The sequence below is a fragment of the Kwoniella mangroviensis genome (assembly GCF_000507465.2).
Source record: "Kwoniella mangroviensis CBS 8507 chromosome 1 map unlocalized Ctg01, whole genome shotgun sequence".
NCBI lineage: Eukaryota > Fungi > Basidiomycota > Tremellomycetes > Tremellales > Cryptococcaceae > Kwoniella > Kwoniella mangrovensis.
Genome location: NW_027062533.1, coordinates 6,558,324 through 6,583,633, shown reverse-complemented (window position 1 = coordinate 6,583,633; position 25,310 = coordinate 6,558,324). Strand labels below are relative to the sequence as shown.

The 25,310-nt window shown below is 46.9% G+C and overlaps 9 protein-coding genes across 9 annotated transcripts; 5 read left to right on the top strand and 4 right to left on the bottom strand.

Moving 5' to 3' along the window:
* Positions 1-241: 241 nt before the first annotated feature.
* I203_102444 (urea carboxylase) lies at positions 242-4,653 on the top strand (the record flags this gene model as incomplete). The annotated part of the gene is made up of 13 exons (XM_019149824.1): positions 242-512; positions 566-699; positions 756-833; positions 897-1,188; positions 1,254-1,329; positions 1,386-1,433; positions 1,487-2,604; positions 2,658-2,857; positions 2,910-3,215; positions 3,267-3,405; positions 3,469-4,296; positions 4,354-4,476; positions 4,547-4,653. 13 exons carry the CDS (start codon positions 242-244, stop codon positions 4,651-4,653), a joined length of 3,720 nt encoding a protein of 1,239 aa, XP_019000922.1.
* A 547-nt stretch (positions 4,654-5,200) lies between these two features.
* I203_102443 (uncharacterized protein) lies at positions 5,201-8,310 on the top strand (the record flags this gene model as incomplete). The annotated part of the gene is made up of 11 exons (XM_065517097.1): positions 5,201-5,310; positions 5,376-5,430; positions 5,508-5,750; positions 5,832-6,054; positions 6,117-6,455; positions 6,545-6,612; positions 6,668-6,921; positions 6,976-7,035; positions 7,082-7,307; positions 7,368-7,981; positions 8,049-8,310. The coding sequence occupies 11 exons, from the start codon at positions 5,201-5,203 to the stop codon at positions 8,308-8,310; spliced, it is 2,454 nt and encodes an 817-aa protein (XP_065373915.1).
* Positions 8,311-8,879: 569 nt separating this feature from the next.
* I203_102442 (uncharacterized protein) lies at positions 8,880-10,318 on the top strand (the record flags this gene model as incomplete). The annotated part of the gene is made up of 7 exons (XM_065517096.1): positions 8,880-9,157; positions 9,215-9,256; positions 9,312-9,411; positions 9,492-9,762; positions 9,821-9,969; positions 10,028-10,124; positions 10,182-10,318. 7 exons carry the CDS (start codon positions 8,880-8,882, stop codon positions 10,316-10,318), a joined length of 1,074 nt encoding a protein of 357 aa, XP_065373914.1.
* A 141-nt stretch (positions 10,319-10,459) lies between these two features.
* I203_102441 (uncharacterized protein) lies at positions 10,460-12,491 on the bottom strand (the record flags this gene model as incomplete). Its single annotated transcript, XM_019149821.1, has 8 exons — positions 10,460-10,615; positions 10,681-11,150; positions 11,209-11,380; positions 11,432-11,632; positions 11,695-11,859; positions 11,938-12,004; positions 12,058-12,223; positions 12,284-12,491. 8 exons carry the CDS (start codon positions 12,489-12,491, stop codon positions 10,460-10,462), a joined length of 1,605 nt encoding a protein of 534 aa, XP_019000919.1.
* A 567-nt stretch (positions 12,492-13,058) lies between these two features.
* On the bottom strand, positions 13,059-14,794 carry I203_102440 (uncharacterized protein; the record flags this gene model as incomplete). Its single annotated transcript, XM_065517095.1, has 9 exons — positions 13,059-13,266; positions 13,324-13,510; positions 13,646-13,682; positions 13,740-13,876; positions 13,936-13,974; positions 14,062-14,098; positions 14,179-14,417; positions 14,473-14,494; positions 14,615-14,794. The coding sequence occupies 9 exons, from the start codon at positions 14,792-14,794 to the stop codon at positions 13,059-13,061; spliced, it is 1,086 nt and encodes a 361-aa protein (XP_065373913.1).
* An 898-nt stretch (positions 14,795-15,692) lies between these two features.
* On the top strand, positions 15,693-17,023 carry I203_102439 (uncharacterized protein; the record flags this gene model as incomplete). The annotated part of the gene is made up of 6 exons (XM_019149819.1): positions 15,693-15,738; positions 15,805-16,025; positions 16,084-16,407; positions 16,467-16,567; positions 16,630-16,839; positions 16,906-17,023. 6 exons carry the CDS (start codon positions 15,693-15,695, stop codon positions 17,021-17,023), a joined length of 1,020 nt encoding a protein of 339 aa, XP_019000917.1.
* Positions 17,024-17,337: 314 nt separating this feature from the next.
* Positions 17,338-17,814, bottom strand: I203_102438 (uncharacterized protein; the record flags this gene model as incomplete). Its single annotated transcript, XM_019149818.1, has 3 exons — positions 17,338-17,445; positions 17,517-17,638; positions 17,700-17,814. The coding sequence occupies 3 exons, from the start codon at positions 17,812-17,814 to the stop codon at positions 17,338-17,340; spliced, it is 345 nt and encodes a 114-aa protein (XP_019000916.1).
* Positions 17,815-19,682: 1,868 nt separating this feature from the next.
* On the top strand, positions 19,683-21,608 carry I203_102437 (uncharacterized protein; the record flags this gene model as incomplete). Its single annotated transcript, XM_065517094.1, has 8 exons — positions 19,683-19,831; positions 19,927-20,029; positions 20,107-20,252; positions 20,310-20,333; positions 20,430-20,545; positions 20,663-21,180; positions 21,244-21,456; positions 21,531-21,608. 8 exons carry the CDS (start codon positions 19,683-19,685, stop codon positions 21,606-21,608), a joined length of 1,347 nt encoding a protein of 448 aa, XP_065373912.1.
* Positions 21,609-21,970: 362 nt separating this feature from the next.
* I203_102436 (uncharacterized protein) lies at positions 21,971-24,704 on the bottom strand (the record flags this gene model as incomplete). Its single annotated transcript, XM_019149816.1, has 8 exons — positions 21,971-22,031; positions 22,140-22,321; positions 22,446-22,579; positions 22,695-23,270; positions 23,427-23,800; positions 23,872-23,969; positions 24,045-24,168; positions 24,301-24,704. 8 exons carry the CDS (start codon positions 24,702-24,704, stop codon positions 21,971-21,973), a joined length of 1,953 nt encoding a protein of 650 aa, XP_019000914.1.
* Between the last annotated feature and the right edge of the window lie 606 nt (positions 24,705-25,310).

The window sequence follows — 25,310 nt, the reverse complement described above, 5'->3', positions numbered from 1 at the left end:
ATCCATCAGCACTTCCGTATCAGGGTGATAACCCCCCTAGAGGATCCCGGGGGGATTCCGAGGAACTGATCGCTTAAATGATCCTGTGCCTGTGGGACGCGATCCCTGAATGTCCTCCACCCAATCGATAAGCAGGCAATCACGTATCAGTTCAACCATAAGAGTAACCGGTCTCAACATACTCCTCAACAACCACCTTGCTTATACTCACTCTTCATCGCAAACCAACGATTCGCTCACTATGGTGCTCATCATCGACTCGTTTCAGCGTATACGCAAAGTACTTATCGCCAACAGAGGTGAAATAGCCTGTCGTATAATCAGATCATGCAAGGAACTGGGCTTGACGAGTATAGCAATCTACTCGAAAGCGGATAGATCAAGTGCCCATGTTAGGTCAGCAGACGAGGCTTGGCTACTTCCTGGCAATGACCAGACCGCTTATATAACGGAGGAGGATGTTCTGGATATCGCAAGGAAAAGCGGTGCTCATGCGGTAATTCCGGGATATGGTGAGTGGAGTTTTCGAGCAGCTACGGTGTATCTGCTAAACATGATAGTACAGGGTTCCTATCTGAGAACGATGGGTTTGCCGAGAAAGTAGAAGCAGCCGGTTTGACATGGGTCGGACCCTCTTCTGAAGTGATTACGAAGTTCGGTTTGAAGCATACTGCACGTGAACTAGCTGTACAGGCGGGAGTTAGTACACTTTTAAACTATTCTGATCTTACAACTCATGCTGATCGGATTCTAAGGTACCTGTCATCTCCGGTACCGATCTGCTCAACTCAGCGGAAGAAGCCTTGGTAGCAGCTAGCAAAATAGGCTATCCAGTGAGTCTATCCCTGAAGCTCATTTCATCGTGAGACCAAGATCAAGCTAACAAACAAAATCAGGTCATGCTGAAAGCGACAGCAGGTGGAGGAGGTATGGGTTTGCAGATATGCTGGAATGAATCTGAGATCGAAGCTGCGTTTCATTCGGTCCACGCCAGAGGTGCAACTCTGTTCAAGAATACTGCCATGTTTATGGAAAAATACGTTGCCAAAAGTCGTCACGTTGAAGTGCAGGTATTCGGGAATGGACTGGGAGGAGCCGTTCATTTTGGTGAAAGGGAATGCAGTATCCAGAGGCGACATCAAAAGGTGGTCGAAGAATGCCCTTCCCCTTTTGTCCACAGCAGACCAGGTAGGTTCGATTATCATTGGTCATAACAGTCAGCAATGTGTGCTAATCTAACTGATGTATCCCAGAAATGCGAGAACGTTTGACCAGCTGTGCGGTATCGCTGGCGAGTAACGTATGTTATGGTAGTGCAGGTACAGTAGAGTGAGGGACAAGTGGTATTCTCTTCTTCATGATCGAGCTGATATCTTCAACTGTAGATTCTTGGTTGACGACACGGACGGATCATTCTACTTTTTGGAGATGAAGTGAGTGGAGGGATTCATCTCCGTTGCATGACAGAAGCTGAAATGGAATGCAGCACCCGATTACAGGTTGAGCATGGGATCACGGAAATGTGCTACAATGTCGATCTCGTCTCGCTCATGCTGCAACAGGCTGAAATGCAGGCCAGAGGCAAAGGCGGATTAGAGGTAACCGCCTTAAAAGCGTTACAGAAAGACAGCCCTACTGGTTTCGCCATTGAAGCCAGAGTATACGCGGAGGTGCCCTCGAGAAACTTTGCTCCTTCGCCTGGTCTGCTACAGCATGTAGAATGGTATGAAGCCGATGGTGTCAGAGTCGACACCTGGATCCAGTCGGGAACCAACATATCCCCATTTTACGATCCAATGATCGCCAAAGTCATCGTGTGGGATCGAGATTCGCATGATCAAGCTACCGACAAGATGTTAGCGACGCTCACCCAATCGAAAGTCCAAGGCTGTCCAACCAACTTCCAATATCTCGCTGCTATCGTTGGCTCGAACGCGTTCAGAATCGGAGATACCACCACTGCATTCTTGACCAGCGATCACTTCAAGTTCTCTCCTACGACATTGGATGTCATCTCAGGTGGAGCTTATACGACCGTCCAGGATCTACCAGCCAGGAAGGGTGTCGGAAATGGTGTACCTGAAAGTGGTCCAATGGATTCTGTCTCATTCCGAGTCGCCAACCTTCTTGTGGGTAATGGCGAGAATCGGGAAGCTTTAGAAGTTACTCTTGTAGGGCCAGAACTACTCTTCCATGCACCTGCCATTGTGGCTGTCACTGGAGGTGTGGTGGACGTCTCGATTGATGGGGAGAAGGTCGATATGTACACCTCACTACTGGTACCTGCGGGCAAGAAAATGAAATTGGGTATGGTATCTTCCGGATGTCGAAGTTACATCGCGATCAGAGGTGGCTTCCCTACAATCCCTGTATATCTAGGATCCAAATCGACAACTACGACACTCAAATTGGGAGGTGTACAGGGGAGACACCTGCTTCCCAACGACAGTTTGGACTTGAATCCTCAGACAGAAGAATGGGCTGAGCATTACAAGCCGATCACAATCCCTCAAATCGCCCGATTGGACAGTCTGTGGAAGACCAAATGGGAGCTTTATACGATGCCTGGGCCGCATGACGAGCCAGACTTCACGACCGAAAAAGGTAAATTTGTAAAACACCGGACCTGAACTTCGTAGCTGATGCCTGTACCTTAGATCGACAGACACTTTATGAGACAGAATGGAAAATCTCCCACAATGCGTCTCGGTCTGGGTATCGTCTCAAGGGACCAAGACTTCAGTGGTCAAGAGAAGATGGTGGAGAAGGTGGAAGTCATCCCGCAAACGTTATCGACGAGCCTTACTCGTATGGTGGGCTAAACTGGAACGGTGACGATCCAGTCATTCTCCCAGTGGTAGGTGCTCACATTAATTGGCATATACCCCTGAAGCTGAAAGTCTTTTCAGGATGCACCGATGGCTGGAGGTCTCGCTATTACCAATACAATTGTCCGTGGCGATTTCTGGCGACTCGGGCAATGTCGACCCGGCGATTCGATCCGATTCAAAAGGATATCTTGGAACTCTGCTCTTCTCCTCCGACGCAGAACGGAAGAATACGTGTCACAGATCAAGAGATTCATCAACGGCCAAATATCTTCTGAAGAATTGAAGACCATCAATGTGGACCTTCCGGAGGATTGGGATGAGACGATATTACATCATACACCTGCAGATCCCGTCAAAAAGACGATTGAAGTCAAATACAGACAAGTGAGCGGAACGTCTGACCCGAGAAAGTGAAGTCAGCTAACGAGATCTCAGGCCGGCGATTGTCACATACACGTAACCTACGGTCCAATGATCGCCAACGTTCTCACCAGAGTTCACATACAGCATCGACTGAATAAAATTGATTCTGGAGAGGTCAAAGGTGTAGTTGCCGTGATCGGATGCGCACGATGTAAGTCATTCTCGAGGAACTGTTCGCCCCTCCATGACTTGTCACTGACTAGTAAGAACACAGCCTACAACGTCCAGTTCGATCCTCTTGTCACTACCCAGAAAGAAATGCTTGCCCGTCTGATCGCTCTCGAAGAGGAATTGGAAAGTGCTTCTCACTCCCCTCTACCCAGTCGACTGTTCAGATTCCCTATTCTGTTGGACGATCCGCTCTCGAAGAAGGCTATACAGGATTACATGGCCACCGTCCGTGACTCAGCGGTGTACTTGCCCGATAACATGGAATACATCGCTAAAGCGAATGGCGTCAAGGATAGAGACACAGCCTTGAAATCCATCGTCACCTGCCCTCAGCTCGTAGTTGGTGTCAGCTTCTTAGCGGGACTACCGTTCATGCTGCCACTCGATCCTCGTTTGATCTATGTCGCTCAAAAGTACAATCCTGTACGGGCCTTCACTGCGGAAGGTACCGTGGGTCTAGGTGGACCTCTGACAGTCATTTATCCGATGGAATCCCCGGGTGGATATCAGCTGTGGGGCAGAACGTTGTCTACATGGGATCCACATGCTGCCAAACCAGGGTTCGACCACCCATGGCTGTTACGGGAATTCGATCAAATCCAGTTCTACGAGGTGACGTCTGATGAGTTTGACGAGGTATATGAGCAGTTCAAAACGGGTCGTCTGGACTTTGATGTTGAAGAGACGACTTTCGATCCTGCTTCTTATGAGAAGTTTATAGATTCCATCGCCGACGAGGCTGCAGAGTTTGTCAAGAATAGAAACCTAGCTACGAAAGCTGCCACTCAAGAAGAGAACCGATTAGTGCAAGTCTGGAGAGAAAAGCAGGCTCAGAATACCGCTGAGGGCGGGGAGGAGGACGGTTCCGAGAGTGAGTGAAACCACGATCACAAAAAAAGATTGTAATTGATATTCGCTTCTCTGATAGAAGAAGGTGTGAATGTGATTGCACCGATGACTTCGAGTGTGTGGAAGATCAACGTGAATCTTGGAGATACAATAAAAGATGGCCAAGTGGTGGCTGTCTTGGAAGCTATGAAGATGGAAATCGGTAGGTTGCTTTGTGCCTCATGCGATGATTCATAGCCCGAGGGCTCATCAAAATGTGTCCTCTTTCCCAGCGGTACGAGCGGATGCAAGTATGGATGGGAAAGTAGTCAAGAAGATCGTATCACCTCCAGGGACTGTATTGGATCCTGGTCAACTCGTCATATCGCTGGCCGCGTAGGACCCGAGGCAAGCAGACGATGGCTTTGGGTGAGAGGCGGAAGGGGACAAGGGGACAATCCGAAGAGTTCTGTCGATGTATGTATTTATAGGTCATCGGAAGAAACATATGTATAGGCTCTCATGGTTTGGAACTGACTGCAGCCTACAGAATCGCAGAGCATTCAGTATTTGCAAAGTCTCAGCAGCGAATGAGAATGAGTCCGAGATGGGGGTGACTCTTCGGGACGAGGAATGCCACACTGTACCAAAACAAGGGTAACTGGTGTTCCTCAATACTGTAACAACTCAATCTAAGCGAGTCTATGCAATATCTTCCCTCCTGTCGCCTTCCTTGTTGGTGCATATATAACATCTTAATATACATAATATTTCCTGAATGTCTCCATGCCTTCAACTACTCCTGCATCCGGTTGAATAAGCACCCGGAAGAAGTAGCGTTCAGTGCTCGAAATCGCCCAATGACCGATGTTTAAATTGTCGGGTTTGAACTATGTCTTCTCGGTCCAATCAAATCGATTACCTTTACATCGCTATAATCAAATAAAATGTCAGCAGGAGAGTCTTCGACACCTGTGGTTTTCGACCACTCACATCCCGCCAAACCAAAGAAGAAGCGGACAAATGTAGGAAAGGCCTGTGAGCCGTGCAGGAGGAGGTACGTCTGCGTGTGAAAATGATGATCGGGAGCTTGAATCTGATGACAAATGACATGAATGATAGAAGGTGCAAATGCGATGGAATTCGACCATCTTGTACTACCTGTGCAGTATACAAGGCGAGTCGCCATGTCTTTATTGAGCGCCGCCATCATGCGTATGCGTCTGTGTATCTGACTTCAGGAACTGCGAGTAGGATGAATGCTACTGGGAACCAAGGGAAGATTATCGAAAGCCCCTCTCCCGTCAACAAGTCCAAGCTCTTACCACTCGTGTACAGGACCTGGAGAGGCTCCTGAGAGAACATGGCTTAGACCCGGGCACATCTGGAGGTGGTGGTGCAGCAGGATCGGAGGATGAAGAAGGAGAGCATAAGAAAGATAAGGACAAAATGGAGGAATCCACGGGCGATCTTAGGTCATGGTCGCAGGATCATCTCGTGAGTGGTCATTACCCCCTCATATACTCTCAATCTGCCGCCTGCCTTCGATGGTCATCCTGATAAGTATCGCGTGCATAGGTGGAAGGAGAAAAGGGAGAGCTACAGGTGCATGGCCCAACATCCGCTTTCCGTCACATAGGTAAATACAGCAATGAACGGGTCAACAGGTCAGACATGTCACCGCAGTCACCAGATCCCCTCCCATATGGGTTCTCCAGATATCTACCTTCGGAAGTATACATGACGCAAGAGCAGCATGACCAGGCTATTGACAGGTTCTTTCGGTTCTACGCTTGTTGGGGTGAGTCTGATGCTGCCTAATCATCTGTTCTGTCACTGAATGCCCTTTGCATTTGCAATCAGGACAACGGACCAATCCCATCCTGTTCCGTCAAGATCTTCACACTGCTCTGTATACCGACAACCATCACCAGCAAACCAAAACCCCTCATTACTCACCCATGTTGCACAATGCGATACTAGCGATAGCCCTGGGAATAAGCGATGAGCCATACCTTCGAGCTTCGGAAACACGTAGAGTATTCGCAAAGAAGGCGAAGGATCTCATAGACGATGAAGGGATGAATCCTACCGTAGCAACAGTCCAAGCTTTTGCTCATCTGGCGTCCTATCATAGCTTGGAAGCTGAGCATAATTTGGGATGGTTATATATTGGGCAGGCTCTGAGAACAAGCTTAGCTTGTGAGTTTTCCAGACCAATTTCCATCTTTCTCTTCAATCTCCATTCTGTAAACGTCCAGATACTAACGGGGTTACTTGTGTGGGCATAGTGGGGTTGAATATGGACGATACTAGATTACTGAAAAAAGGGAACGTAACCTCGATTCAAGCTAGAGAGGTGAGTGGTCGTCTGCCCCCTTAACACAAATCCATCACTCACCTTGGACATATAGCGGAATGTCACATTTTGGACGACCTTCATTCAAGAAGGATTGTGGGCACCTTACATCGGAAGGTCAATATCATTACCTGAATACACCGCTTTGCCTCCCACGGTAGATGAAGAGCTGGATCAGCTCGTATGGCAGCCTGAGGATCCACCCACGGGAGAGGACTGTACGTTGAAAGCTCAACCTGGCATGCTCAGTACGACGTTTTGCCATACCGTCAAATTGATGAGGATTGGTGAGCGGATCATGAATACGCTGTAAGTCAATCAAATTTATTTCTAGATGCATCGTTTGCTTACGATTACCTGCAGGTATGGTATCAAAGCGGACATGTCAACGTTGATACGCACAGGTGTGATAAGTGAGATCAGGTATGTCCGATCAATCTTGTCATGATAATAGCTAAGACCCACTCAGTCTCTCGCTAAGTACATGGCTAGAAGGCCTACCACCTTCTCTCACATTCCATAACCACGCTCCCAAAAATGCTCTACCTCATATCCTCATGCTTCACCTGTCCCACGCGTGGCTGGCGATTCTCTTGCACAGACCGCTCTATCGACCGCTTGCACCGTTGCCAAATGGATCGAACAATGATAATGCAATACCATCTGGTACATCGACTGCGGCCTGGGCTGTCAAGGTGAGTAAGCACCTCTCGTCTACGAAAAGAGTATATGTACAGATGATTGAACGTGCTCAGCAATGCGACCGTGCGGCACTACATATGATCACCCTGCTCACCACTTGGCATCGATTCCACAATCTACGTTTCTGCCCTCCGACCGCTATTCAGTGCTGCTTCATTGGTGGAACAACCCATCTTTTATCGTTGGCCAGTGCACAGTCGCCCAAGAGACAGATGGAATCCCTTAGTAGGGCACGAGAATGTATTAAGTTGATGAAACACATGGCCGTCTCTTGGCCTGCCGCTCAACATCAGCAAATTCTGTTGGAGAATCTTCTATCCGAATATGGAATTTCCCAAGGATCACAGAGACTGACTCAGCAGATCGACCGTATGAACTTGACGAAAGACGAACCAGGTCAAGAGTCTAGGCAGACAGCTCAACTACCACTAGCGACGGATTCCGGCAATTTGGACCATAATCCAACGTCCTTTCCCCCAATACTCGATCAGCCGAACCTGTACCACTCCCAGAACGCTGAGATTGCGATCAACCCCAACGTCCCGATTCCACCTAATCTAGTTGCTACTCCGTTGAATGCCACGTTGGCTCCTTCAACAGGTGTGATCAATGATCTGAACGCTTGGATGGGATTGGGCTTGAATGGCGAAGGTGTCGGTCAAACGAGGTATGCCATCTCCTTCCTGTTTCAATCTTTCATTGGCTGCACATGGCTTAGCCGACACTTCTCGCAGCTATCCCTCTAATCTGATCAACCCGATATCATCCAGCTTTGATGCGTCGGCTCTACCGTCAATCATCAACAGCTTGCTTCCGAACCAAAACCAGTATGCAAACAGTATGTTCAGCAATCAATCGAACCAGCTCGACCACCCGACTTGGGATTCTAAAGCGTTCGAATTGGATAGAGATACTCAAGCTCTCTTGGACAACATCCTGAGACCGCATTTAGACGTGGAAGATCCGTTGCAGTACGATTTCGGTAGTAGTTTTTAGGAAGCGTTGTCCTTTGGATCATGCGTTGTATGCTTCTATTTCGACTTGTAGGGTGCTGTGGGCGTATGCATATGGTACCAACAGTATTTTGGATGCCTTTCCATGTCCTATTTACGCAACCGTTGAATTAGTCGATGAACCGGAGTTATCAGCCTGTGGTGGAGGTCGAGGTGAGAAACCCAAATACTTACACAACCGTCGGAGGACATCCATCTGGAGGGGAACTTGGCCCGTGTCAGTCGAATGAGGACTTTCTGCACTATGGTTTATCACCGCAGGACGAACATCTTCAACGTCTACAGAGGTATCATGCATGACCATACCGATTGCACATACTGAACATACCTAGACAATTACCCATCGTTCAGATGATAACAACAAAGAGAACTTACGTTCCTCGTTTGTTGAGGACCCGACCAGTCACAACAGTCCCAAAATAGCCTACAAGTCCTCGGCACACCAGAAACAGCAGGAAAATCCGAGATTTTCAATGATCATATTATCCATACATAAATGGAGCATGAAATGATCCATAGACCAGGTGAACTTCCCACCAACACACCTTCACAATGCTCCCATACTTCCTATTGGCGGGTCTACTAACAACGGTCAAAGCTGATTACGCCTCCGAAGCAGCCGATTCTGACTCATGCGCTCCTTCTACTCCTGAGTCATATAGTTTGGGATTACATGTAGCTTCGGTTTTTGTGATACTGGTGGGATCCGGTATAGGAGTCTTCCTGCCTGTTCTGATGGGTCCTACTTCGGATGGCACTCAAAATGTGTTTTTCCGAAGAACGTTCTTCGTCCTCAAGTATTTTGGTACTGGTATCATCATCAGTCTGGCGTGAGTCACGATGACATACACGTTGCTGCATATAACCTGACTGACCATGCACGGTAGGTTCTGTCACTTGCTCCAAGACTCCTTTGAGACCTTTTCAAAGTGAGTGTCCAAACGTCTTACTTGAGAGGCCAAAAGTGCTGATCATGTATCTCAGCGAATGTATCGGTGAATTGGCCTATGAACCTACCGCACCTGCCATAGCGATGGCTTCTATGCTTGTGATCTGGCTGGTAGATTATTTCGGTGCTAGATGGGTGAGTGAAATACAACATTACCGTTGATGCGAGTCGATCTAGTCACGCATTCTAAGCTGTTAATCATGCTTTGATCCCAGGCCGCCCTCAAGAATCCCCCCTCAGACTGTCAACCAGCAGAGACCGTTGCGGAAGCCCCAACGGCTGAAGTCACACCGACCAGCGATTCCAAACCCATGTTCCAGGATCTATGTTGCGAAAGCGGCTGTCGGCCTCTCCTGGAGCTCGATCCAGCCTCCAGAAGGGCACACTGGGACGTGCAGTTGCTGGAGGGAGGAATCGTATTCCATTCCATAATGATTGGAGTAGCTCTAGGTGCTCAGACAGATGGGTTCGAGGTTACTTTCGCAGGTACGCCATCGGGATGTAACGGCAACAATGCAAGCTGATAGATTAATTCTCACCGTAGCCCTGGTATTCCATCAACTTTTCGAAGGATTGGGTTTAGGCGCGAGAATAGGCGCTCTAGTTTGGGTGGACACTAAGGGTGGTGTAGCATGGAAGAAATGGTTGATGTGTATGGCCTACACTGTCATAACACCCATTGGAATCGCTATCGTCAGTCGGCTCCTTACTGCCAGGACAGAATGGCGTGTACTGATACCTGTGAACGTAGGGCATTGGAGTTCACCAATCTTTCAACGAAAATGGCAGAGCTGAACTGTTAGCTATCGGAGTCTTGAACTCCATCTCTGCTGGTATCTTACTTTACAGTGAGTCGCTACAACCATGAACGTAGTATCAAATACTGACCATACCTTGCATGACAGGCGGTCTGTGTCAGTTGCTTTACGCTGAATGGGTAGTGGGAGATATGAGGGATACTTCCAACGCTAGAGTCGCATCTGCTCTCACGGCTTTGGGCCTGGGTCTCTTCGCAATGGCTCTGATCGGCAAATGGACTTGAGGAAATTTTTACATAGGCAGATAGACGATGACGTATCGAAGCAAATCTCATGCATTGGGTCAAAGGGATACCGAATTGCCTAACTGAATCTGATGTCGAGTATTTTCGTACATGATCTACACGTACATCTAAAGATTGTTCTTATAGATCAGTCTCGACCTGACTAGCCACTTGTGGGGGACCTCTGTACACCTTTCGCGCGTATACGAGATACCAAATGGTTGTGATGGTGATAAAACCGAATAATACCACCGCAGCGTAATTCATCGATTCAGCCGCTACCGGCAGACCTACAGGCTTTTGAGATGACAGCCATGTCAATTAGATACACGATGCTGGAAATGGGCAGAGTCTTCGCTCACCATACTGAATAAGACCGCAGCGAGGCACGTCCAGGTTAACTGGCCGAGGTTGCAATATCTCCCAATTTGCTTGGAGTAGCTAAATGTGATAGTCTTGATGGCTCGTCTGCGAGAGCAGAGGTTGCATAAGACCGGCACTGCGTAGCCGAAATTGAAAGCCAGAATCGCTGCCGATACAAAAGAGTTGAATGCTAATCTCGAGCCAAGATCGATCAAACATAGTAAGCTTTGAATGGCAACACTTTGGCCAATCGCCAATGGAATATTCCCTTTTGAGGTTGTCCTAGACCATAAAGCCGAACCTGGCACAGCGTGGTCTCTTGAAAAGGACCATAACATTCGTGAGGCTGTGGTATTGATAGCAATGAGACAAAAGAAACCGATTCCCATTATACCAAGCGTCATGATTACAGCGCCGGCATCATTTCCAATGATGAGCTTGAAGGCATAGGGCAGAACGACTCCGCCCGCTTATATGGAATGTAGCATCAGCATGAGCTCGTGCCTTCACATACTTGAGACACTTACGAGCCTCTAGCAGAACATCCATGTCTGGCAAGGTGAATGTCAATGGTAGCGCGTATGCCCATGATAAGATCATGGAGCAGGGCATTGTCCAAGTCATGGCGCGAGGGATGTTTCGAGAAGGGTTCTTCACCTCTTCAGCCATCGCTGTGACTAGACCAATCGAACAATTCGCCTGTGCTGCGCTTATTAGCTTGCTCACGTAGCCTTTATCAACCATACGCACGAATGCAGAAGAGAGCAATCCAATGAAGAAGGTAAAGCCTTGACCCCACCCAGAGTATGTCGGCTCATAGTGGGTGAAAGCGAATTTTGCACTCCTTCTGCCTTGTTTGGCAGTAGTCAATAGTACTATTATGTAGACAAGCTGATATGTCCATGTCCAGACGAAATTGATTTTGTCGAGTACCGGTAGTAAGTCGGGTTTCTGCCCAAACATCACGATGTCAGCGCTATCGATTTTTGCCTCATGAATATTATGACACATACCAATATCACTGAACTGGAGGCTACCAGAAGCAAAGCGTAACATATCAAGATGTATACCCACTGCGGCGCTACGTAATCTGGATGAGTGATGTTGACAGTCGCCACGAGGTGTTGGGCCAAGCCGAAGGCGACCGATAGTGACACAATGATGACACCCGTCAGAATCTGTAGGACGTTCAAGGTTGTGAGTCAGCCATGCGAGAATTGATCTGCCAATTCATGTCATGATCAAAGGATACCTACGATCCATCCAGTCAGATATGACAGAAAGACCCGCATTCTTGGTGAAGCAGTCTGGTACGTCCAATAGCTTCAACATGAATGTTAGCCTGTGTGGTGCTTTAGCGTCAAATGCAGACTCACTATGGTCCGGCGGCGGTTGGGAATCTTGCAGCCAATTCACCAAGTGAATAAGCTTGCATCCAGTAGAAGAAACAAGCCAGGACGGAACCCCAAATCATCGTGGCTGGTCCTCCTCCGATTATGCTCGTATACAGTGCGGATCCCATACCATAAGGAACAGCAAGGCCTGCACGTCGAGTGAAGCATTGTCAGTGATCAGCTTGATGCAAAAACAATTCCAACTTACAAGTGACGGTCATACTAAATATGTGACCGAAGCTTCGAGTACGATTTAATTGAGAATCGTATCCCAGATTATGCAAGATATCATCCCCGACATCAACCTCTCCATTGGAGTCGCTTATATCCCCCCATCCCGTCTCGAGGATGTTGATGTTCGTCGATGTTGTTTTTGTGGAAGGGGTGAGAACTTTGTCTTGTGAAGTGCTCGACATTGTGCCGGGTGAGGGTCTTGATAAGTACCAGTACAGAGCCAGTCCTTCGATCTGCCGCAATTCGGGATGGAAAAGCGTCCTTCATGCAGAAATGTTCAACATGCCAGCCGTCCTCTCTTTCTCGTCCTTTATATAGACTTATATATCATGAAGCGTTTCAGGTAGACATCATATTTATTGCGTAACCCGAATAAACCTTCTTTGACATTCAAAGTTCTGGTTTTATAGGGCAGCCGAGTTTGCCGAAGGGTGCGGTCATGGCAAAATGCTTATCATAACCCCTGGCATATTTGCCCAAACCGATGAGAGTTACAGGATTTCCCATAGTGGATAAGTGGAATTTGTTGCGGTTCTGCTGAACAGTGTGTCGATAAGAGTGCTTATACTTGGATCTGCAGCCTCATTTGATGTGCAAAACTGGTAAGGTAGCGCTCATTTCAAGCCACTTCAAACAAGACGATATTGCTTTGACAAGCGGGAACACAACGCCATTTCAAGGACGCTAAATTACGACACCATGCGATGCCGTACATACATACTGAAAAGGATTAGAGATGAGTGAAGATGCTACAAGATATTTGTTGGGGGCGTGCATCCCATCACTTCGAAAACAGATTCTTCCCCTGTACCATTATCCCTTCGCTGCCAACACTCTTTGATGACCTGCGGTAATATGTGACGAGCGAGAGTCAATATTTTGGGAACGTGCATAGCCTTTTTGAGCAAGACACTTGCCTGATGAATGATCTCTACGTCGGCTGTGTCTGCCTTCTCCCTGACATAAGCATTATGTAGTCAGCTTCAACATGCTGAGGAGCGTCACGTAACCTACCTCGCAGTCTCCAGTATCAGCTCCAAGCTATGCCTTTGACTCCTTGATGTGACCTCGCCGGCCATCAAGAGTGGATGTAGGAGATTGATCATTGACCCCGTCCATATAGTAACCTCTACTAACAGCTCTAATATCGACGAGCCAGCTTGTTGTATTCTCGCGTGCGATCGATGGAAGCCGTAAACCACTAGCAAGAGGTGACATATCAAGGAATGTCGCATCAGCAGATCGCCGAACTACATTCTAATTGGCGAAGGGGTAGAACATATTGTTGCTAGATGTGTTGTGTCTAAGCTAGTGAAGAGTGATTGTGATTCTATACAGTCTGAGGTTTCTCCTGAAGCTATGATCGTTGCTAGCTGTAGAATGATGACGAGGTGAGGAGGATCCAGTCAATATCAGACCACCTCACTCACATTGGCAATTAGGAACAAAGTAGGTAGACTAAAACCGAAGTCTGCATGAATGACCTCTTGCGCACAAGGTAAATCCTCCAACCACAAAGAATTTGGACAGCTCAGCAGGACCGGTGCTTGTTTAGCGCTTAACGCTCCTATATGTGATTGTCAGCTTTGTCCGTATCATATTTCCGTCACTGCTAAGCCTGCTTACCCAGAGTTTCATAAACAGTCAAATATGTCAAGAAGCGCTCTATGTGAGGTTTTTGTGAACTGTTCTGAGCGACTGATATAATCCCCGCAGGACCACCTTATACGGCGACATATCTGGCACAAACACGATAAGCCTTCAGCCAGTCAGGATCGCCGACATAAGCCTGGCAGGATTGAGGTCAGCATTGTGTAGTGGGAGCTATGCAAGAGTGGACCAAAGCGCGAAGGAAAGATGATAACTCACATCCCGCAGCATTAGCATTTGTATCAAGATCAGCACTTTCTCCTGTCGATCGGTGTCTGACGACGAAGTTGCTGCCTCTGAAGCGACTAAATTGAATATAGTACTCATGATGGTCTTGGAAATATCTAACCGCTGTCGTGAAGACGATATGCCAGTTTCGTCTTCTGGGAAAGCAAGTTTCGCCGCGCCTATAGCGCAGGTAGCCTCGACCAAAGCATTTGAGAGTGTCTCTTGTTCGCCTAGGATTTCATTCAGTCCTCGATCCCAAAAGGTAAAACCCAACCGTGCACTCACCTTTTGCAAGTAAGAAAGCCTCCTATAGAACGACTAAGATTCTCTCTGTCCTTGGCGGAGTCTGTTTTGACCTGATATTGACCTTCAGGTCATGATCAGCGTTGTAGCATTGCGGATGGCATCAATGTTCAGAAACACCTACAAGTGTCGGACTGGACACGAAGGATATACCATGAAAGAACAACGATGCTGTGTATCCCTCAGACATCCGGTCTCCGAATGATCTCAAATCCGATCCGCTGCCAGCTACTGGGTGATTAGAGGAGACGGCAGCGTTTGGGTGCGGGAGGTTTGAAGTATCGGCAAGCAGCTGATGGGACATGGGACTCGGGATTGTTGGAGCATTGGTCGGCATGGGCCAATATTTTGGCTTTGTTGACTTGAATCTCACTTCATACACGCATCTCCGGCTTGGATCTTTGCGACAATTACCACAGATAGGCTATGAGTATGCTATAAGCGTGTGCTAGATCCTGACCTAGTACGTCGCTCAAACGATTGCTCACTTGTCTCTCATCACATTTCACCTTGCGCTCTTTGCAAGTGACACAGCCTGTCTTCGCTCTAGGTGCGTGTTTGCCCCCTTTCCGCAACGCGTGTCCATGAGGTGTCAGCTTCGGACTATGTTTGATCAGTCTGGAGCTGATCAAATCTGCGAGCTTGACCAGGTCCTGTTCTCCCAGCGATGTGCCTGAGCAACTGGAGCATTTCATATACACGGTGACGTTGTCGATATCGTCAACTTGGATTGATATGGCCTTATCGCAGGATGGTGATGCCATTCGTGTGACTGGTTCAAGTCTTCGTCGGAACAACTGGGTGAATTCTGCCAAAGGTTTCTGAAGGTGCGAATGTAAGCTAGATAAAGCTCGTGTCGACTTTGACGAATGATAGCGACGATAGGTCGGATCGTATGGCACTGGGATATCGTTCGCATTGAAGGATAGCTTGCAGAATAAGTCATTTTCTGCTAAAGCGATACCAACGTATCGCAAGGAGATAAGGAGATGAACAAATCAAAGAGTGATCGGGAAGGAAATTGAGAGGCTCAGGCACCGCGTCTCTGGACTGAAGAAGCGCCCTTCGTCAATTTCCGCTTTTCTTCTTGTCTGTCACCTTCGACTATCTCGGGATACTCGATAAATCCATCATGATTCATTTTTCCCATCAACGCTCAAGTGAACGGTATATATACGAAATCGACCCCGTACACTCGCAAAATGCAGCTCACCAGCACAGTATCTGTTCTTTCCTCCATATTCGTCAGTCTCACTGCCCGATAAACATCTCCCACTTATTCAAGTTCAACCATGACCTCATCTTCCCCTTGAGCGACTAAATACACGTTGAATGACCTCCTCATCGACGCTTCGGCACCCGCTGAGGAGATACATGAACTGCTGAAGAAGACTGGAGCCATTGTCTTGAAAGGATTGATTGAGCCGGAACACGTTAATGGTATGATGTCGGATTTCAAACCACATCTGGACGCTTTAGGGGATTCTGGCGCGGGTGAACAGTGGGAAGAATCCTTCTTTCCTGCGACGACCAAGGTGAGTACAGGCTCGAGAGATCCTATAGACTGATCATACTGATACTTGATCAAATCAGAAAATTCCTGGGCTGGCGACAAAGTCACGAACCTGGGTTGATAAAGTGTTGTTGAACCCGGTCTTGGGTGGAATCGCAGATTTTGCTTTGACCAGATGTACGAAGACCACCATCTCTCAGCCGGGTCAATGGTCAACTTGCAAACCTGAAATCAACCTATGCGGTCTATTAGAGATTCATCCTGGTGGTCAAAGACAAGATCTGCATCGTGATGATGCCTTGTTCCACCAGAAAGTAGCGGGGACAGAGGAATGGACACCTAGACGAGAGCACTCGATAGTCACACTACTGGCATTGTCCAAGGTTACGGCCGTCAACGGTGGTGTGAGTGTTCTTGATTTCAAGTGGTATCGTCTTCGAAATTGACACGCGAATTGATATAGACGCTCGTGATTCCTGAGTCGCACCTCAAAGGCGATGACATTCCACCACCAGTGTATGAAGACTGTTTGACAGTGGAGATGGAGGCTGGAGACTGCATTGTGTAAGTGATGTCACTGAACACCAACTTTCAGAGGTTTTTCACTCACATCGCTGCGTTCATAGAATTTTCGGTTCCACGTACCATGCTGGAGGAACGAATCAAACGAAAGTCGGCGAGCCCAACTCTGTTCGAACGATGTGTGTCACGGGCTACAAGGTAGGATACCTGAAGCAGGAAGAGAACCAATACCTACAGCACAACATCGAAGAGATCAAGAAACTGCCTATCGCGGCTCAGAAGATACTGGGTTGGGATCTGGCCATTCCTTACATGTGAGCCATACATATCTGCTACCGATCCCGGGGAATCCTCAGACGCTGACAAAGTGGATGTCTAAGGGGATATGTAAACTGGCTCCACCCCCTGCTTACTCTCGGTCACGACCCAAAGGGCGTACCCCAGGACGACGATCTGTTCTACGACCGTCAACAAGACTCAGTGGTAGTGGCTATCTAGTGAGACTGCGGGAAGAGCTTTCTATAAATGGCGGATCCAGTTAACTAATACCATCGTAAAGGTGGAAAATATAGCAGATGCATTCTGATTTCACTGTGCTATACGGAGTGGTGTGCACTATCCTAACACTGGTCATATTGCAAAATTCTGATGTGCCCCATTTCGCCTCATCCATCTTGATATTGATGTTATGTTAATCGGCAGTTTTGATTACAAGGCCTCTTTTGGACTGCCAAGACAAGAGGGTGGATTTGAAGGGACATCACATGCATCATCTTGTACGGATATTTACAGATGCGACGATATATCTCTGTTCATTCCTCGACATAAGCCCAAGCTTCTATCTCCACTCTCATTCCTGGTACCGCCAAACGATCATACCAAGCTGCGTGTATATTGGCTGATGATTCGGCATCCACCTCCTGATGTTCCTCACCATCGCTTCTTGAGCCACCTCATCTAGCTTTATATGATATGACCTTAGCCTATACACTTGAGAGAAGCCTTTCCCACCAGCTGTAGTCAAGGCGAAATTGATATTTTGAAATGCTTGGTCAATTTCCTCGTCCAGTAATTTTGGGATGACTACTTCAGTCTTGACCGGGTCCCAGCCCCCTATACATAATTTCAGCTACGACAAAAACCGACACTATATGCAATGTTGTTTACCACGCACCCTGTCCTGAGGTCTCGATCACGTTGCCAATTCGGGCGGTTTGACTGTAGTGCAAATTGTCTTTACCCCATTGGCCGATCCCTGGATAGCTGCTATATTGAGGAGGTTGATTCATTATGATTTGAGAGTCTGCCGGAGTGTGTGGACTTGGGAAGAGGAACATGGATGAGGAAAGCTACATACATATACATATGATATTTTCCGACTTGTAAAGCCGATGATCTTGTGACTGACAGGGTGTTGGCGAGCCCTTCGGCAAATTCGTCTAAGTTGGTCAGCTTCAGACTTGAAGATCCGCAAACAATCAATTTCCTCTCTTTTCAGAAGTTAAAAAATCTGTGTCGCTGCATATTGAAGCCGAATGATGTGTATGTTTCTTTGAATTGACCATGAAATATGATACAAGCTATTCGGGGTCATTCTGATCAATCCGCTATCGGGACTTTTGTTTGTGGACAAGCATTTTAACACGCCATAATCGATCAGATACCTAATCAGCTCTGGACCCAGATGCTACAACTACTTTACTGTCATCCACGTATAGCATTGTGGGTGCTTACTTTTTGGTGACTATCTATAATTGTATCCGTAAGCCTCCTTCACATCCAAACGGTTGGTCGTCATACTGGATAATTGCCATTGGAACCTCTTTTATACTCCTGTACCAACTCCAAGGCTGCCGGAATCACCAAACAAAGACTCATTGGAGGTGTCGTATTGTGTGTCAATGGGCGGGAAATGTCATTGGTCCATAAATTTGTGAGTAGAGTTGTCATTACGGTTGATTTATATCCGCTAACACCTTTTACAAGACTTTGCACGAGGGGTCCAGTCTGACATACTGGTCTTAACGCGGACATCAGTTGCTGGTGCTTACTCTGTGTGCTCTGTTTTGGCATGGGCTTCTACCTGAAAATGCTTAATCGTCGACAAGCCAAGAGTCGAAAAGCCGCTGGGGGACATGCAAATATCCAAGACACTTCTATCATGACCCTTGACGAGGCAGCTGTGAGTCATGCATGACTTGAAGAACGGAAAGGACGAACTAATGAATGATCTTATTTATCAGGAATACAACAAGAAGCTTGCGGCAGAAGGTGTTCAGGCCAACCAATATGTCCTGTAGTCAGATGACTATCAACCATCGGAGATTCAAGTGATGACCGGGCTGCTTTCACTGTTGAGTAACATGCTCTTGAGTAACATGCTCTTATTCGATTTGATAAGATATTACGTGATCTGAGTAGGAATCCAGTTTCTTGCGAAATTAGTCTGTATGCACTTCTGGGGCCTATCTCATTGATTCTTGACAGGAGACAGGATTTTGATATGATCGATGTCTCAGCGGTCTGATATTGTGCTCTACCTCGGGCTTTGCCGATATGTGAGGATAAGTTATCTGATCACGAGCAGGTAAAATAGGTTCGCGTAGATGTCATATGAACGAAGTGTCACTAACCGGAACGGATCTCGTTCGCTACCGATGGGTATCAGAAGCACATGCAAGTAGCTCACCTCATACTCGTGATTGGATTTTGATATTGCCAAGATATCGGGTCGGTGTGATGACCCTCTGCCCGTGAGTGATGCATACAGTATGTGAGGCAATGAGCACCTAAAAGGAAGTGCTATGGTAACGTTTAAGAGCCGAATAAGGAGATATATTCCGATCAAAGATAGATCTCACACTTATCAACCAAGTCACTGCACATTTTAGAGAAAGTCAAGGAGCATCACAACTCAGGATCGTTGTTGAGGTCAGAAAGTCGACATCTGATCTTGGCACGAAAGTATGTACACACATTCGGGTGGGGGAACCCCTCTGTTGGGATCTCGACGCCTGATCCCGTGTCTGAAGCTTACACAGCCCGTTACCTAATGAGAATGGTATAAAAGTCTATGTCCATTAGAATAATCAGAATAACGCAGGCGCTTTCAACCGTACTCTCACTGAGTGAACAGACCTACTCGTTTCGACCAAGCATGTCAGGCCCAAAGCAAAATCGAAGAGACCTAACCAACGATGAGATTCCCTTGTTCGAGCTGCTCAAATCGACCCTTTCCGGTCTAGATGATATCAATGTATTCGCCTTCTCAGGAAGGATTCCACTCAAAGAAGATGAGAAGGAGTTGTTAAAGCTTTTCACAGAGAACGAAGGGAAATTAGGCTGAGTAGTTTCAACGTGCGCGGAAGTTGCGTTATGTTGAGCTTTATGGGACGTGACAGATTGCGTTCGTTCCCTTTGAGTGATCTAGATGCTCAGGAGATATATGATGGTGCAATCCCATACGAGAAAGATGGGAAGCCGTTGGGTGGTCGGATTCTGACGGTGAGTGAAGCGAGCATCTATCGTTGAGGCTGTCAATGTGTGATATAACCATCAGACTGATCGTCTTTTGGAGTAAGGCCGAGAAGTTTGGTCTCATCGGAGTACCTAACATTCCCTCATGGGTCCTAAATCGTGTATCCGGTCAATATTCATCTCCCATTGAATATCGTTTGGAAGGGCTATTCGCTTTAGGCGTAGGAGATACTATAGTGCTACCAAATGAGTGAGTCAGTCATGCTGGGTTATCCCCGATAACGGTAAAGCTGATCTCTCGCCGAAGCAAATCTACGGAATATGGTGAAGAGTGCTCCTAAATCGACCCATCTACTAATATCAAATATTACACCTCGATCGATATCAACGAAAGAGCCGGCTCACTGTTGATCTCTTTACCAACCAGATACACGGGTGGAGAGTTGGTTATCTCAAAGCCCGAAAACACAGAGGATGGTGTGGTATTATCAAGTACGATCGATTGGTCGTCCATAGACGGTGAAGAGTGGCACATCAAATACTGTTATTTCAATCCTCCAGCTCGAGCGATCTTCTCTCCTGTCGAGGGAGGGACAATGTTATTCTGACAATACCACATTTGGGTTAACGATGACGCCGAATACCTCAAATCGGTTGAAGTGAACCAACAAGTTGGGAAAGATGTTATCAAGCAAAGATTGTTGGGAATAATCAATGATGGAAGTACCTTGAAAGAAGGTGGAAGGATTGGATTTGGATTGAATGGGTATTATGATAACTGGGTAGAAGAGTTAGAGAAAGAGGATGAGGCTGCGAATGAGGATATAGACGAATTTGAAGAACAAGAAGAGGAAGTAGAGGCAAACGATTCCGAGACTGAAGAAGAGCAGTTGGAAAGATGGTCAAAGAAGTACCAACCGAAACCACCTCGAAGTATCACATCCGAAGAGGAAGCAAGGCTCATCAGTGAGCTGCCTGGTAAGTTGATGGGTGTCGACAAGCTTTTGTTGGATACCCTCTCGGAGACGGGCCTAAATTGGCACTTCGAAGGAGTTTACAGTTCTCCTTCTGATGATGAGGATGATGTCGACGAAGTGAAGGAGGAAGTTTCTGAACCTGATGTTGTGGATGGAGACGATGGAGGAGCGGTAGAAGAAGCGGTTGAGGGAAATGAAAAAGTGAGACCAACCTGTTCATCTTGATAGTTTTGATGATCGGTTAATCCATTCCGTCTGTAACAGCTCGAAGATCCCAGCAAGCAAACAGATATGTGGACTTCTACCTCTTTATACGCGATCCAAGGTGAAACCATCTCCGACTCCCGATCTGTCCGAAAAGCTTTACTTGAAAAAGGTGTGAAAAAGGATGATAATATCTGTTGGATCAACATCCCCACTTATTATAACAATGAGTGCTGGTATAAGCATGAAGTTAACAAGGAGGATCAAGATGAGGTAGGGAATCTCGCTAAGACAAGTGTAGGATAATCTGTGTTTCGGTCAGCTGATGATACATTGACATACTATAGTCTGATTGGGATACAGCTGTTTACAACACTGTGTCAGTCGGTGTAGCAATTATAATCGAATTGCCTTCGAAAGTCTAGGCGGGTGGTGGGTTTGAACAAGATGATAGTCCTGATTTCTCCCTATACATATTGATTTTTTAGCAAGTGAAAAACCATTTCCATATCGTATTAACTCGGTTTGCTGCTATCGATGTTAGGCTCTTCGGAATGTCAGTGCGTATGTTATGTATAAACAACTTGCATCGTTTTCCCAGATAGCAATTTCTATGATTTCCCTTATATACACACCTAAGTGAATTTTCTATTGTTCTACTGTGTTGTTGTGTCGTCGTTCGACACGATGAGATGATGACCAAAATATGAACATATAAACCAAAATTTTGAAATTGGGAGATAAATCTAAATTGTATCGATGATGGTTGGACTGTAGACATCCGCGACTAATCGTAAGTCTTCTGGTAAGACCAATCTTCCCTATCGTCCGCTAACAACCGAGAATACCTGAAGCGAGAATAGGCAGTAAATTAGCCTCCTCTTGTGGATGAACTGGTTCATCGTGAATACTCGGTAGGATCTGTTGACAGATATTGTGATGAACTCTGTACTTACTCCAACATCAACCTGAACATATACGCCTGCATGTCCTCCCACCTCCAATGTTCCTCCCCGAACTTCTTACCCTGCTCAGCGATCTTCTGAGCCAACTCGTCATGTCCACCTTTCCTACCGTCCGGCGGGCCAGCGAAGAAAGCCATGATGTCGTATAGGTCAGAGTAATCGATTTTGCAAGGCTACAAAAGATCGACAACATTAGCGCATTGTCCGCTGATGGAAATCTCTCGAATGGTTGTCACATCAGACCTTCCCAATTCTGGCAGTACGAGTATCACAGATGCGGAAAACTATCTTACTTACTATATAGTGAACCCATGGCGTCATCCAATCCGACAGCCATTCTGGATAGATGGTAGCTTTGACCACTACACTTCCTGACATGATGAGTCGGTGGAATCGGGATGACCAGCCATTACCGTCGATGTCGAAGACGTCTGAGGGCGGAAAAACAGGTATTAGTGTAAAAGGTTTCACATGCCAAGGTACCAAAATGGAATGGCACATGGAGTCAGATGATTACTGCGCTGGTGGAAGCGTTAGCGCACTCACATTTATACTTCGCCGCATCTTCCGGTCTCACTCTATCCTTATACTGTATCTCTTTGGCCATCTCATCACAAGTTCCATCCTCCTTCTTACACTGATGCGGACCACCTGTCAATCCTATATCCATATACGCCTCGTTCAATCTATTGATAGACCAGCTCTCCTTGTTCCATGCTCCACCATCAGTTCTTCCTCTAGCTTTCACCCAAATTTGTTTCTCGCCCACTTGACCATCTTGAGTCATCAACGCCAATCTAGGTCGATGCGATTGATGCCATGTATAATCCTTTCTCTTCGAATATGAATCACCCGTTGTTGATCCTCTCCAAAACAGTTTACTTATACTCTTCTGTTCCCATGGTACATACTTCTTCCGACCCTCGGCAGAAGTGAAGTTGTCGTAAGCCTCGAGTGGTGTAGTAAGGAATTCTGGATTACGGACGAATTTGGATAGTTGGAATATAGGTCGAAGTATGGTTTCACGGCAGAAATCGAATGATAGTGATCCATGGAGTTTGAGAAGAGAAGGGTTGGAACAGAAATCGTAGGTTGGGAGTGGATCGTAGATGAACGACATTTCTGTTGGACAGGAACAACATTTGCGCATCAGCATTGATAGGGCGATAGCCATGTAGTCGCTGGATTCGTTCCTTTTCACCAGTTCAAGCCACTCTCTGCGCTTGATGACCTCACAATGGCCATTGGTTGTCTAAATGATACATTGAGAGTACTCACCTCCATCATCTTTTGGATCCCATTCTTCCGTACTTCTACCCTCTTTGATAGCCAAACCTCGTTCCCAACCTGGACTACCTTGTGGACATGCCGATACCAAACCTTTGACAGGTTGTCTACCTTCTCTCTTTTCCAACTGCTTCAATTCAGCTACCGTCAAGTACTTTCCCTCTGATATAGCTTGAAGAGCAGCCTGTTTCTGGTCATCTCCCAATATCCATGAACCTAAATCGTGATCTGATAGTGTGAATGTGACTTCCTTAGGTAGGTACTGGGCGATAGGTTCGAGTAACTGGAATAGCAGACGAGGTCGAGCGGATATCTTACGTTCGCCGAAGAGAGAGGAAGGGCCGTCGGGCGAGAGTGTGATATGGCTAAGTATTACATGGTACATGTCTTTAGTGCTTAGCTCAACAGCTCAGATTGCGAGGGATGGTTCACTTACGCAACATGCTGAGTCTCGGTCAAGTCGTTGACTCGCTTGTTGAACATTTCCGGTGAGAGGGCGAAGAATGGCTCGATGTCTCTAAAGATTTGATCATACTAGATGATGCAGATAGATGTCAACTTCGGGGTACAATAATGCCCATAAGGCTAAAGTGGAGTATATTCACTCACATCATCTACAATCTTAACCTGATTCCGCTTGCAGAACTGCCACCACTGATCAAACCCTTTCGGTGGTGCTCTTCCATACCTTCGTCGGTACTCCGTCACGGCCTGAGGAAGGGTTTTTGATTGCCTAGTAGATCCAAAAAGTCAGCGATTCCCTCAGCGTATATCAATCATGAGTATAAGTGAAGATTACTCGGGAACAAGGCGATATGTTGTTGGAGCTAACTTATTAGTGAGAACATGAACATCACCCACTCACCTCTCCAGTAGATTAGCCCACCTCTCTTCACCTTTCTGCATCAGTTCCACTATCGGATGGACTTTGATCAGACTCTGTATCCTCTTCTTATCCTTCTTTTTCAGGTTACTAGCATCTTTCAGCAGGTCATGTAATTTTTCCCAACCTTTCAGATAGCCTTGTTCGGTGTATTCCAAACCTTGCGGTAGATTCGGATCTGTCGAAGACAGCCATTGATTCAGAGCCTTCTGTTGATTCCTCACTTTATCCAATGCTATCCCACCTATCCCACTGTTATCGGAATCAGAGTAATCATCAAAGTTGAGGTCGTACTCTGGACCGGGTGAGAATATGAAGAAGGAGATGAACAGTAACCCTACGACTGACAGGACTACGGTGGATCGAGTGATCCTCAGCCTGGGCATGTTGAGAGGAAGCTTGTACAAGGGTATATGGTATGAAAGAGAGGTGAGGTTTTTGATATGTTGTGAGATGTTGAGATGTTTGACGGATTTGGGAACAAAGTTGAGAGGCGCGTAAATGATGGAGGAAGCTTAAGGGGATGATCTGCAGCACGCGCACACCACGTGTTTCCAGCATGGCCTTCAGAGTGTTAGTTGAAGGTTGAAGAAGTATGATTGTATGCATATGCTCATGACCTACACTCGGGATTCATATCGGAATCAGAATTAGAAGCAGAAGCAGAAGCAGAAGCAGAAGCAGAAGCAGCTTGCCTGAGTCCAACATGCTATCATAACCTATCGTTCCACCATATCATGATGAGCAGAGGCTCGAGGTGTCTGTCGTGTCCAGTTGACAACTTCAAGATGCGGACATGCTGATTGTGTCATTCCCATTCCAGGTACAACCCGACCTCTGGACTCTACTCCTAGTGTGAGTAACTGGCACTAACGGGGAGATGAGAAAGCCAAGAGAATGCGAGAGATGGAGAGTGGTGAAGCAGCAGGAGAACGTGATAAACAGGGAATAGGAAAATAAAGGGGATGATGACGCATTGAAACCATGTTCCC